We start from the raw sequence: 14,754 nt of genomic DNA, 5'->3' as shown, positions 1-14,754 counted from the left end.
CAGTTCGGTGGGCTTGCGAGTTTTTGAACGTCGAGAGATGGCGTAAAAGTTACCTCATATTTGTATGGAATGGGATCGTTTGCCTACATTTGCCGTTAGGGGCGCTGTTCCGACTGCATACAAAATTGGGTTAACTCTTACGCTATCGAGAACGTTAAAAAACTCACACTAAGCAAACTGTTCCCAAGCATATCAGTGTTCAATATCGCCATTGAAACCGTTCGAATGACGTCATTTGATGTTTCCGTCTTTATATATTGAAACGGAACGAATTTTAAAACATTCTACATCTACATAAATAGATAAATACAAAACAAGTACGAATTTTTTATATGTTTGTAAAGCGTATTTTTTAATATCTATCTATTTTTAAGTAAGTATTTCGTGTAGTTATCAATGAAATATGTTATTACCGAACCAATAGAGGAAATTGAATACATTATTAATATTATTATTACATAGTTCAATCTAAATCTCCGTCCTCAGATTAGCGTACGTGGATTAGATCTCAAGCTGAGAAATGTGCTCAGTAGTGGGATTAAAGTTTATATCTAAGGGTTCAAACTATTTATATACCTAATTTCGTCAACATCGATTCAATGATTTAGGCATGAATACCATGTGAATACCTAAGGGCTAGGCCGCACTACGGTTTTTTCCCGGGAGCGGTTAACCGCTGTAACCGCGAAACCGCTTAATACGCACACACTACAATTATTAACCGCGAATTCGCCCGCGATTTTCACAGTTTGAAGATGGATAAATTTCAAAAGAGCAGTAGCAGTGTGGCTCTCTTACTAAGAAATAGATAAAAAGACAACGAAAATTTTACAAATGTTGGGTCTATCGACTTTCTAGCCGTAGATTTGAGAAAGGTTCCTTTCATAAGAAATATCGAAATTTAAGAAAACCCCTAGAGAAATTTTTCAATTACTATCGGATGACAGTAGCCAGTTTCATGGAAACAAAGTTTTGCAAATGTATTTGACATTTCAAAAAAAAAACCGCCCGCGGTTACGCATTGTGCGTGCACGGATACCTAGTTGTATGGATTACAAATTTTGTTGCGGCTTTTTTCCGCAACAATTTTGTAACATTTCGCGGTTTTAAAATCAGTCGCGGGAAAAAACCGCAAGTGCGGCCGCTTGTATTCGTTTTCGTGTTTCATAAGCTCACACGGTTATTAACCGCTGCGGTTTCACCGTAGTGCGGCCTAGGCCTAACAAAGAGACACGAGTTACTCTCCAATGAAAAAACAATATTTGCTATGATCATTATTCCAATACATTGGCAACAACATTGACAATAACGCAACACTGTACTGCTGTATATTACGAACGAAACTGAGTACTAAGCAATAAAGGAGTTTTGGACGTAAACATAAAACTCGTATGAGAATCAATACAACACAATGACGTACGCGATTTCGTTGATAAATACCTCGTCAGTTATCAATAAAATGAAGTACATGTGATTTGAGAGACAATTGAATTTATCAATTGTATTTATAGAATGACGCAGTAATGTTCAAAACGCGTCAATACGTACATATAAGCTACATAAACATGGATCCCTAAAATATATCGGGTTCAGTTCCTGAGACGATATTCCTTTGTTTCGATTACGTAATAAGCATTAATGGGTGAACTAGCTCACGACCCAGCTGGAGTTGAGCAGTCGTATTGGTCGTATTGCTGGTAATGAAAGATCATTCGTGGACCACTAGTACTAAAATTACGGTCATATTGTTGCGACCAAATGACACATGATTATCGGCATTATTGTATTTTTCTTTTTGCTTAGATTGGTGGATGAGCTCTCAGCCCACCTGGTGTTAAAGTGGTTACCGGAGTAAATAAACATCTAAAACATAAATACCGCTAACCCACCTTGAAATGAGTCGTCTATTATCAAAGGTGGCAATCTGTGCATTTGGACAAAAAAATGTTATTGATATGTCAATACAGATTGATTTGAATATAATCGTCTCCTTCAAAGAATACGGTTCAAAACCTGCATTAAATGAAGGTTAATAGTTAACCTGTTATTTACCTAAGATGTCGTTCCGAAGAGTTTTGTGACTGCCAATGGAATACAAAGTCAATAATTCGTTTTTTTTATTTACCAATAATTGTCCAAAAGTCAGATTGCCGGCTTTGATAATAGTCGACTCAAATATGAGTTCTAAGGTCTCATTATAATTACAACGGCTGCCCCACCCTTCAAACCGAAACACATTACTGCTTTACGGCTGAAATAGGCAATGCGTTAACAAACTTTTAACTTACCCTATAAAGTCCTCGGATCCCCTCGGTTCTGTAGATCTTCAGAAGGCCGTCGACCATCCCCTTGTATCTCTTGTTGTCGGCCACGTGCTCCTCGCTGTACTGGAGACAAAGGCGAGTCTTCACGACCCATATGGGGTTCGTCATAACGAGAGACAAGACCCCCGCTTCTGCGGCCGCCAGCATGTGGAGGCCGGGACCGAGTGGAGTACGAGCGTTTCCTCCTTGTATCCATGTTTTAATGGCATTGTAACTGTTGAAAAATATAAATCAATGTTTGAAAATGGCTCGCCCAATTGGATAAAGCGGCACGACACGAGAACCTCATTAACATCATGGCCGCCGGTAACTACATGGGCGATCCTGCGGACCAAATGGTAAAAAGTCGACGTCGCCTAAAACACGTAATCTCGGATCATCCCGATCCACTAACTGTGCTTTTAGGTACCTCAAACACCGGTCATTGTTCTCGTCGAACCCGTCGCTTGCGACGAAGGGCTCGGCGAGTAAATTAACCCACAGACACAGCCCACTGAGTTTTTCGCCGGATTTTGTCAGTGGGTCGCGTTTCCTATCCGGTGGTAGATTCAGCGAAGCACTGCTCTTGGTAGGGCTAGTGTTAGCAATTCTCTCAGATTGAACCCGTGAGCTCACCTACCGGTCGTCGTGAAGTTGGAATAGCCCTTTAGACAACAAACGATTAGGTAGGAAAAAAATTGAGCTATAAAAAATAATGTAAACTATCTTTTAGCCCAGTGCTGAGCATCGATCGCCAGCCTCACCATATATCTAAAGTGTTATCCATGCGGAGAATTATAATAGTTTCCAAATAAAATCAGTACTCAATAACGGTATCTAAATTATTTAGGACTGCGTGAGCTTACAATGCCATCTGGGATCCCCATGTTCCCCGTGCTAACATTATACTCTGTAAGTTTCAATACGCTAGGAATTAAATATTTCCGAAATGAAATAGCCAATTTAATTATCGGAGATATTTAATTATCGGAGATAATTAAATCTAAATGACCTGTACTATGAATGTTTGTATTTCTCAGAACCATTTCTGTCGGTGACTCGATTTTACGAGACGTTATAATAATATAATGAATGTTAAATTAACTTTAAACTTCTAAACGAAACATCACACAAACTATGTTAAAAATAAAGCTCAAAGAAATTATCCTTCAAACAACATAAACCTAGAGTATTATAGTTTCAGGTGTGTTAAACTTGGCATGGCCGAACAATTAATGTAAATATATAACAATCGTCATCACTAATTAACTTGTTAAACATTAAATTATTTGTTTCCGTTATTCTCACGACACGTGTAGTCATAATCTGTCACAACTTCTGTAAATATTACCTTACAGAGTTACTATAATAATATGTATATTCGCCATATTTTCCCAGTGAAATACGAATTCGCTGCTCACCACGCTATCAACTTAATATCATAACATATTATTGTATTATTAATAGTCTTTAAAACACAAATTCGGGTAGATTCAATACGTACAGAGTGAATTGCAAACCTCGAAATCCGATAGATTTTAAAACTAGTAATACCGAACCAAATTTCTGCCACGAAGCACCAATGCATTCCATCACAAAGGGTGGAACGCTCGTAATATAATATAAAACAATTGAAATTTCAACCCATAGAAGAAATACGAATGTACTTTGCCAAGCCCGTGGCTAAAAACAAATTGATAATTCCCTAGCCGCTTTTACACATCACACACTAGAATAGTTGCTCCCCATCCATTCCCGCGGGTTTCGTGCAAAGTGACTAAGTCATGAACTGGACAATGGAGAATGGAACCTCAAAAGGAAATATAAGCCTACTGCAATCGCCAACTAGTCGTTACTGGTAATAGAGCATATTGTCGGAGCCCACACGGGTTACATAACATAGCAATCAAGCGTTTCGATTTAAAATATGGAATAGCAGTATCATTTGGTATAATCAAAACAGATTCGAACTTGTTTTAACCACCTTGAAAATTTTGTACAACCAATGATAGGGCATGCAATTGATCATTTTCATTTCCTAAATTAAACACTGTATTTATTTTATTAATTAATATATTTTATGATATCTAATACCTATCAGACAAAACGAATGATATCAGCGATTAGCAAAAGGTAATCGGTCGGTGATTCTTTAGTAATCAAAGTACCTACTTGTAACAAAATGCGTATTGCTAAATTTCAGTCCATACTATAACTATCCAACCACTTTATTTCTGTCATGTAACAATCGTTTGAAGTCGTCGTGGCCTAACGGACAAGACGTCCGGTGCATTCGTGTTGAGTGATGCACCGGTGTTCGAATCTCAGGCGGGTACCAATTTTTCTAATGAAATACCTACGTACTTAACAATTGTTCACGATTGACTTCCACGGTGAAGGAATATCATCGTGTAATAAAAATGAAACCCGCAAAATTATAATTTGCGTAATTACTGGTGGTAGGACCTGTTGTGAGTCCGCGCGGGTGGGTACGACCACCCTGCCTATTTCTGCCGTGAAGCAGTAATGTGTTTTGGTTTAAAGGGTGGGGCAGCCGTTGTAACTATACTCGAGACCTTAGAACTTATATCTCAAGGTGGGTGGCGCATTTACGTTGTGGATGTCTATGGGCTCCAGTAACCACTTAACACCAGGTGGGCTGTGAGCTCGTCCACCTATCTAAAATAAAAATCATAACCGTGGAATGCAAAGCCAATATGATGACAGCCAGTAGATTTCGTGGTCGTCTGAAATATTCAACAGTCTGCATCGGCTAATTTGAAGAATGTCGTTCAAACAACATTAATATATTATTTTTTATGTAATGTTGTCTAGAAATATCTGTCCTTTCACACTCTTCTTTTTTTATTTAAAGATACACTGTATCTAGTCTCCCTGAAGTCGCCTAATGATTTTGTAATGTTACGCTATCTTACACTATCCGCGGCGACCGACAACACATCTACAGATGCGTCCAATGTGGTTGGAATCAGATCGCACTAACGCATCGGACATCAAATGCAATTTTATAAATCTTACTTTAATAAAATTCTACTTTTCCGTCGCGCGAGATACGTAGCGCTCGTGCTCGTGCATGTATTACCTACGTGCACTTGTACGGTGTGCTTAAGCCTTGTTCGGACTAGGCGAGTATTTTAGTCGAGCACCGAGTAATTCAATGGCTAAACTACTCGCTACTCGCCCGAAAAAATAGAACAAAATGGATTGACTTGACTAAATTATTTACCAAACCTACTCGACTAAATTTTTGGTGCTCAGACACATTTAGTTACTAAATTACTCGGTACTCGACTAAAATACTCGCCTAGTCCGAACAAGGCTTTAGTGCGAGTTTTTAACGTTCTCGATAACGTAAAAGTTAACTAAATTTGTATGCAGTTGGAACAGCGCCCCTAGCGGCAAACATACGCAAACGTTCAAACTCCATAAAAAAAAATTGTTAGCTTTTACCCTATTGAGAACGTTAAAAAACACGCACTAAGCACACTGTTGTCAAAATTAACGCAGGACCTTTAAAAACGGCGCTACAAAGCATCTGCTAAAAGAAACACATTAAGAAATAATTAATGACAAATCGAATAGGTAGATTATCATTGATTTATTCATTGAACCAATTTATTCACATATAAATTAATTTAAGGTTCAGACCCAATTTAATGAAAAAATAATATTTTATTTGCATATTTTTTTAACATCAATGTGAAAATCGTGAGCTGGCAAACGATAAGGCGCTACATAAATAACTTATCGCGAAAGAATCTGATTTTTAAGTGACAGATTCTAGGAGCACTTTTGGTTTTAAAATATGCCTTACGAATACGATATTGTGTTCTATGTGTATCTTGTATCCTACAATATTTGTGTAAACTAGCCTTTCTTTTTAACCCACAAAATTATCAATAACTTTTTTTATTTCTTTACTAGCGACTCGCCTTCGCTTCGCTTCGGAAACATTAAATTTTATTATTGATAGGCGAAGCCCGCCATGTTGCGCGCGGTACGACAATAACTGCGGGTGACGCCGCGGGGCGAAGCTAGTCTAGAAAAATTAGCCTAAGTTACTTCTTATATCATCAGCTACCTATTAGTGAAAGTCTCATCAAAATCGGTCCAGCCGTTCCAGAGATTAGCCGGAACAAACAGACAGACAGACAGGCAGAAGACAGACAGGCAGACAGACAGGCAGACAGACAGGCAGACAGACAGACAAAAATTGTAAAAAATATTATTTTGGTATATGTACCGTATATATATTCATATGCATGTAGTAAAAGGCGGTTATTTCAATATTACAAACAGACAGTCCAGTTTTATTTATATGTATAGATGTATAGATAATAATTAAGTTACACGACAATTTCGAAGGAATTAAATGAGGATAGTGTTTTTTTCCAACAATTTTCTAATGATCTGGTGATATTAGCTTACATGTTGATAAGCCACACAACAATGGGACAACCGAGAAGACATTAGCAGGCGACATTCAGCTCTCAATCGTTTGAAACTCGTATTGTGTTTACTTTGAAGAAGAATGCTATTTCCTGTTAATCTAATTTGCTCATGTTAATTATTTTATAAAATCAGGCTGTAAGCCAAAATAATAAAACCCTGGATCATAACCAAACAACTATTTGTTCCAAATCATTACCAATTCTAGAATAGCTATGTTTAATTCATGAGATTGGCAGAACTGACAATCCATTAGATGTCAAGTGATTATTAGAGCATATAGATTCCACTACATAAAAGCCATGTCAAAGCCAGCCTTGACCCAGAAAAGGAAGGTTCCAATTGAATCGGTACAATGGCTATCCTACCCTTGAAACTAGAACTGTATATTACTTTACCTGAAAGACAGAATGGTGGTAAACACCAATGTAGTACATGTCCCGCCACCAATAAATTTACAAATGAAAGGATGAAGCGTAATAGTCTACTTCACCATTAATAATCTTTTTCATACTTTTTACACTATGGAACCTTCAAGCCTAAGACGTAGCTGCCATGGATCACCTACCCTCAAATATATCTCTTATATTCTACAAAGTGCCACAATCTCCAGCAAATTTAATGGTCTAAATGCAAAGTGAAATTTTTATGATTTATTTTTTCTAACATATCGTCTTCTCGCATTAAAACTGTATAATCTCAAAACTTACTAATTTTACAAGAGAGTGTTTTAAAGGTTTAACATATGATATTTTTAATATTAGTTATCTTTGTAACATTTATTTTTTATTTAGCCTTTTAAAGTAAGATAAAATTATGTATTAATTTTGTTAATAGTAGTCAAACTATAGTTAAATAAAAATAAAAAACTACGTCTTTTGGCAGTATTTATGAGAAAATACTGGTGATACCAAATAATTCCGCATATTAACTCAATTACGAATATTTTTGAAATTGTACACTTAATGCGAAATGACGATATTATTATGTCATCTGATATCCATCTAGAAACTAGGAAATTTGCTTTATACACCCTATATTCATTTCAATGTTATTAAATTGGCTAATGAAATTAAACTTACAATAGAAAGTAGAATCCCCAGGCTGAACCGGAGCCCCAGACATTTGGTGTAACTCCTCTGTATAAGCCACGAACACCTTCTTTCTTGACTATGGTTACAAAAGCGCTACTGAGACCATCATAACGGGGTACCGTGGCCGTCCTTCCATCATTCACTATGAACAAAACAGACAGAAATAATCACTTTACTACAAAACCATTTTACAAAAAAATTATAATGTTATTCATTAACAATATCCCTAAAGAGATCCCTTTAAGTTAGCTCCCATCTTGCTATATTTATATTTGTCTTAAGAAAAAGTTCATTGGCAGCAGTCCAATAATAACATTGGACAAGTCAACATGAAATATACCATTTTATGGATGAGTAATTTTTCCTTTCGATAATCAATAAATTGTTTCATTGAATATTGCAGTATTTTGACAAGCATACAGAATGGTTTATATATGTGGTTTATGTATGTAATGGTATATATGTAAGCTTTGTGTTGACGATGACGTTGACAGAACCATTAATATTTGGGTATGTAGGTAGGTATCAGAAAACTTTATTTACCAAGAATAGATTACAACATGAATTTAAAAAAGGAGATAAGGTATATGTCGACTATAGTAAGAAACTGAATAAATAAAAAAAGGATGAAATTAGAATTGGTCCCTTTGAAACTGAAGAAAAAATATCGGTTTCCGTTTTTAAAATAAATACTGGTCGTTGTACAAGATCTATTGGTCTATATCATTTTACAAAGCTGATTCCTATGTTTGATGATTTTTAGATTTCGCACCAAAATTTTACTAAAGTAGAAAGGAAAAAATTAATAAATATGTATAAATTTTTTGATTTCGAAGGGGGGTGATGTAAGCTTTGTGTTGACATTGATGTTGACAGAACCATTCATATTTGGGTATGTAGGTAGGTATCAGAAAAACATTCAACTATTTTTAATAAAACTCTTTGTGAATTAGCTTAATTATAAAAGTAAAAAGGACGATTCAAATTTAAATATAAGAATAGTAAAGCTTGAACATTTAATTGTCAATTCTCTGTTTTAGGCTAGTACATAGTTATTTCATTAGTTGATATTTGTTAAGTAAAACTTTAACTGTATTTAATAAATAAAACTCTGTTTTAGATGAATCACAGTGTTTTTGTTTTAAGAAGAAAGATATTAGATAAATCTTATACATATGTATTTAATTAAATTTATTGAAGGTCTTGTGTTTTGAAAAATGTAACATGTGCAATGGCATTAATTTGTATTTTAAATGAGTAATAATCTAATAGTATTCAGTGGAATTGATAATAATTTCTTAGTGTAGACATCAAAAAATTTATTTCATAAACTAAGCAAACTTTTAACATTTTTTAGTGCACTCATAGATTAAGAATACATAACGAAAAGTAAAGGACAACATTGCCAGTAAATTCATAAGAATTTGGACTTAGCCAATCAATCTATTGGTGTAATTTACAAGCTCTCAGACACTATACAACATGATTACCATAGTCAACTTTCACATGTGCAGTGGAAGTCAATTCTACAAAAGTGACTGTATGATAGCTTTGGATAACTTCTTCTTCTTTCTTTCCTATTACGTTAATAATATATTAGCAATATGGCATAATTTTATATTGAACAATAAACTACACTGTGCTATAATTTTAATTAAGAAAGGCTAATGTTTACATGGTACATAAAAATTTAAAATAGAAGAAAAATTAAAGTAGTAATTATATAATGCATAGTACTTTTCTCGGTTCATGTGAACTATAGACATAAAACTGAACATGCATGACCTACAGCTATCTATGATCATTAAAACTGTGAAATATTCAAAACATGGGATACAATATAATGACAATAATAAATATGAAATAAAACCTCAATAGTAGTTTTAATTAAATACTGTATACTATATATCTATATAGAGGTAATGTTTTTTACTAAGCTGTCATCTATTGGTATTGTATTGTATTTCTTAATATCAGTGTACTATTTGACTTTTAATATGTACTATTTATGAAATATTATTACACTCATTACTGTTTCAAGTAAATTATTACACTTACAGTGACAAATACTATATAAATATAAACAACACTAATTAAATTTCCTATGATGCTTGATCATGTGCTAAGCCTTGATCTCATTATGTTTCGAAATTTGTGCCAAATACCAGTCAGTGTGAACAGCTAGTCATTTCATCAACTAGGAAGTGCTCTGCAGCGATGTAAACAAAGCCCTACGATACTTTCACTGCGCGAAGTTCAAGGTCGATATAATTCACAGAATATCATTTATTTTAGGTTTTAATATCTACGGAAAACTAATACTTTGTAAATCATAGAAAGTAATCTCTGAGTTTTTTGTGAAGCGTTTAACCTCTTAAAATTGCCGTAAATCACATGGCAACAGTGTTTAAATAAAATTGCGATCATAACTCACCAGCAAATCTAATTTTTATTAAATCCAAAGGGTGCAATATGAGTGTTGATGTCACACCACCTGATATACCAGCTACCAGGTGCTCGTACTTGATGTGGCTAAGGAGTGCGAGCTTAGAAGACGACGGATTTGGGTTCTTCATTGTAGTCATGACGAATTTTACTGAATCACAGATATAATTTGTAAAAGCATTTTGTGGGGACCTTATATTCACCTATATCTACCGGCACACACTTTCCCAAAATTCTTTAACGAAACTAGATATAGTAGATTCTTCACTAAACATTATGCCCTCGTAATAATCTCACGAAATTACGTGCGATAAAAAATGAATGATTCCTCAAGTATTTTATGTCGTCGTTCCGTTTTGCTTTCATGAAACCCATTTTAACAAGCAAAAACCGTTTGGTGGAGAATTCATTAGATATCTAAATTTAGTTGAGCTTTTCAATTTAACTAATTTTAATTTATAATTAAAGATAAAATTATTTAAAAATTTACTAAACACAATTTCATAATTTTTAATGAAAATTTTGTTAATGAAATCGAAACTTCTAATTCATCTGCGTGTAATGAAACATAGAAGATGATGCAATGACAAGACTTATGAATGCGTTCATAATTTTCAGATCAATTTGGGAAAAGACGAAACTTTGTACATGCACATTATATAATATTTTCTATTCACACATGGAGTTTAGCTTTTAGACTTTAGAATTTAATAAAATAGATAGGTATGTACCTACATAATATATACAACATTTTTTTTTTTTTTGGGAATTTATGTCCTGGTATCTACTTTTAGGCCAAGTTTTACGACTAATTTGAATAGTTAGGAATTGATATTTTTTCTGTTTATGTATTCATTGTAGTAGAGTAATGATTTAATACTTTTTCTTTCATTACTAGCTGACCCGGCAGACTTCGTAGTGTGTTAGAACTGGCCTTCTTAGTATATGTAACCATCATAAGTTTATATTAAGAAGAATAGTTGTTGCCTAGCAACAATAAGTTAGTCATATAATTTTATGTAAAGAATAAAAAGTCAGTATGTACATCCGAAGAACTATGTTTCATTATTTAACATAATTACCACAGGTTATGGGCCCAGGTACCGTTATATAAATATATAAATAAATATTTGGATTATATATATACTGGCGACCATGCAGTCTACAATACAAAAATTGCGTGGACAATCCAATTATGGAACATGGGCATTCGCGACGCAGATGTTCCTCACAGATTGTGATCTATGGGACTGTGTAAGTACAGACACACTTGATACTCCTGAATTAAAAAAGAGAGATAGTAAAGCAAGAGCAAAAATATGTCTACTCTTGGAAGAAAACATTTTCCCAATTGTTACCGGTGCCGTAACGGCAAAACAAACATGGGATGCGTTAGAAAAGGCCTACGCCGATGGCGGACTGCTAAGACGACTCACTTTATTAAGAAAATTATTTAATTTGAAATTATCATGTTTCCCAAATATCGAAGCATACATCAATGAAGTGCAGGCGACAAGTCAGGCTTTACAGCGAATCAAATCAGGACTGGATGATGAATTCATTGGGATCATAATGTTAGCTGGGTTGACCGAGGAATACAATCCTTTGGTGATGGCGTTGGAACATTCTGGAAGGAAATTAACTTCAGAAGCGGTCGTATCTGCTCTAATGAAGGAAGGACAGCGCAAGCAGCCGGCAGTTGAAATGGATTCTGTGTTAGTGTCTAATAACAAAAAACGTAGTAGTAGTGCGAAAAAGGCAATAATATGTCATTTTTGTAAAAAGAAAGGTCATTTTAAATGGCAATGTAAATTTTATAAAGATAGGGATAAGAAAGGTAATGCAAATGTATGCGTAGCTCAAAAGGAGACTAATGATTTTATTACCTTACTCTCTAGTATGGGAAAGTCGAGAAATTGGATTATAGATTCTGGGGCAACATCTCATATGACATCATCAGATAATGTTTTAGTAAATGCTAAAGGTGGTTACCGAAAGTATATAACTACAGCTAATAATGAGAAAATATTATCTAAGGTAAAGGGTGATGTATTGATGCCTAATTATAAACTAAAGTTTGAGAATGTTTTGTACATACCAGATTTGATAACCAATTTACTTTCTGTTAGTAGTATTTGTAAGCATGATTGTACAGTTGTTTTTGATAAACATTCTTGTAAAGTTTACAAATCTGCAGATGTATCCTTAGTGGGAAAAACTATTTTAGAAGCACCTATAAAAGATGGGCTATATGTAGTAGACCGAGATGACAAAGCATTGGTTACTAAAGACATTAATTCGCCTGATAACGATCAATATAAGTTATGGCATAGGCGTTTAGGTCATTTATCACCAGCTCTAATGAATAAATTAAGAGGGTTGGTTGATGGCTTTACCTTGAATGGATTTAGTAAGGAACCATGCGTCAGTTGTTGTAAAGGTAAACAGTGCGTAAAAAAGTTCCCAAAAAGAAAGAATAAAAGAGCTAAGGATATATTGGAGTTGATTCACACAGACTTAGCTGGACCCATGGAGGAAGAGACATGGGGTGGTGCTCGATATTTTCTTATCTTTGTTGACGATTTTAGTCGGAAAGTTATGGGATATATGTTGAAATCCAAAACAGAAGTATTTGCTAAATTTAAGGAATTCAAGGTGTTTGTGGAGAATCAAACTAATAAAAAGATCAAAAAATTGCGTAGCGATAATGGTACTGAATATATAAACGATGAATTTCAAAGCTTTCTACGAGCTAATGGTATCCATCATCAGACTTCAGTGGCACACACTCCGCAACAAAATGGAGTGGCAGAGCGTACAATTCGTACTGTAATTGAAAAGGCACGTTGTATGTTGCAAGATAGTGGTTTGTCCAAAAAATTTTGGGGAGAAGCTGTGTTAACAGCTATATATTTAAAAAATAGGTCTCCAACCATGGCTATCTCAGACAAAGTTCCTGAAGAAGTGTGGTCAGGTGAACGAGTGGATATCACCAATCTCAAGGTTTTTGGTAGTAAAGCTCAAGTACTCATTAAGGGAAACAATAGAAGGAAATTTGATTCAAAGTCAAGGGAATTAATTATGATTCGCTATAGTTTGAATCAAAAAGGCTATCGTTTCGTGGATATTAAGAATCCAACTCGGCTAATAATCGCTCGGGACGCAGTATTTTTTGAAAATGTTCAGAATTATGGCAAAGAAACCATTCATCTGGAGTATGTGGATAGTGTGCAGAACAATGAGGTTTTAGTAAATAATAATTATCATCCGGTAATGCCTCAGGTTCCTGTACATATAGGAGATCCTGATGCAGTGGGGGAATTGGGAATGAATACTCCTGATCCAACCTCCTCTACAAATGATCCAAGCACCTCTACAAACGAACGTCGTTATTCAAAGAGGATTAGACGTCCCAAAATACAAGAAGATATGATCTATAATTTTTTGATTACCGAGGGATCAGATCCTAAGTCAGTTGAGGACGCATTGGAACGTTCGGATCGAGAGTTATGGCACACAGCCATGTTAGATGGATACAATTCGCTGATGCAAAACAAAACCAGTGAACAGAATTAAACTTAATAAATGTATAAAACTTATGTGGTTAAGTGGGGGTGTTAGAACTGGCCTTCTTAGTATATGTAACCATCATAAGTTTATATTAAGAAGAATAGTTGTTGCCTAGCAACAATAAGTTAGTCATATAATTTTATGTAAAGAATAAAAAGTCAGTATGTACATCCGAAGAACTATGTTTCATTATTTAACATAATTACCACATAGTGCCTCAATCGATAATTACAAGACCTAAACTTTTGTATAAAATAAACTTAAAACAAACAAAAGGAATCGGTCCGACGGGGGACACATCAAAGGAAAAACAAAATTGTTATTTTAATTTAATTCCGAGCATTTTCATATTTATCTACCTTTTAAACCTTCTCTGGACTTCCACAAATAATTCAAGACCAAAATTAGCCAAGATAGAAGATAGAAGATAGAAGAAGAAGATAGAAGATTACATGTGGTTTTATAATCTTATAAGTATTATATTTTTATATTTTCTCGGGTTTCGCTAATAGTAGATATAACTAAAATTACTTTTATGGCTTAATCTCGCTTTTATAACAGGCTATTAAACTTTAAAAAGATCTCGCGTTTATTATTTTGTTATTCCGACGTTTCGACTAAAGTATTATTCATTGAAATTTGACAATTGTCCTAACTACCGTCTAATTTTCAATACGTCTATACGTCTGATTTTTTCTTGATATTTACGATTCTCTCGTCATAAACCCAAGAGATAAATAGACAGAATCTTCTCACACAGAAATATTGACAGTATCTTGAAGTCTAGTACATTATTTAAATTTCATCTAGAATCTAGATTTTGGATTTAGTTTCTTTTTAATTCCTTGCTGTTAGTTTATTTCATTCGAAGC

The 14,754-nt window shown here is 34.5% G+C and overlaps 1 protein-coding gene across 1 annotated transcript in view; it reads right to left on the bottom strand.

The window, feature by feature from the left end:
• The window catches only part of LOC114241596 (solute carrier family 25 member 32), a 32,078-nt gene extending 21,418 nt beyond the window's left edge, over positions 1 to 10,660 (bottom strand). The window contains exons 1-3 of the mRNA XM_028172457.2: positions 10,302 to 10,660; positions 7,856 to 8,009; positions 2,289 to 2,538 (exon numbers count right to left, since the gene is read on the bottom strand). Coding sequence (XP_028028258.2) covers positions 2,289 to 2,538; positions 7,856 to 8,009; positions 10,302 to 10,452 — 555 coding nt within the window. The 5' untranslated portion in view covers positions 10,453 to 10,660. The remainder of the gene's footprint in view (positions 1 to 2,288; positions 2,539 to 7,855; positions 8,010 to 10,301) is intronic.
• Between the last annotated feature and the right edge of the window lie 4,094 nt (positions 10,661 to 14,754).

The sequence above is a fragment of the Bombyx mandarina genome, chromosome 05 (genome assembly GCF_030267445.1).
Source record: "Bombyx mandarina strain Sakado chromosome 05, ASM3026744v2".
Classification (NCBI taxonomy): domain Eukaryota; kingdom Metazoa; phylum Arthropoda; class Insecta; order Lepidoptera; family Bombycidae; genus Bombyx; species Bombyx mandarina.
This window is presented reverse-complemented; position numbering and strand designations above follow the sequence as displayed.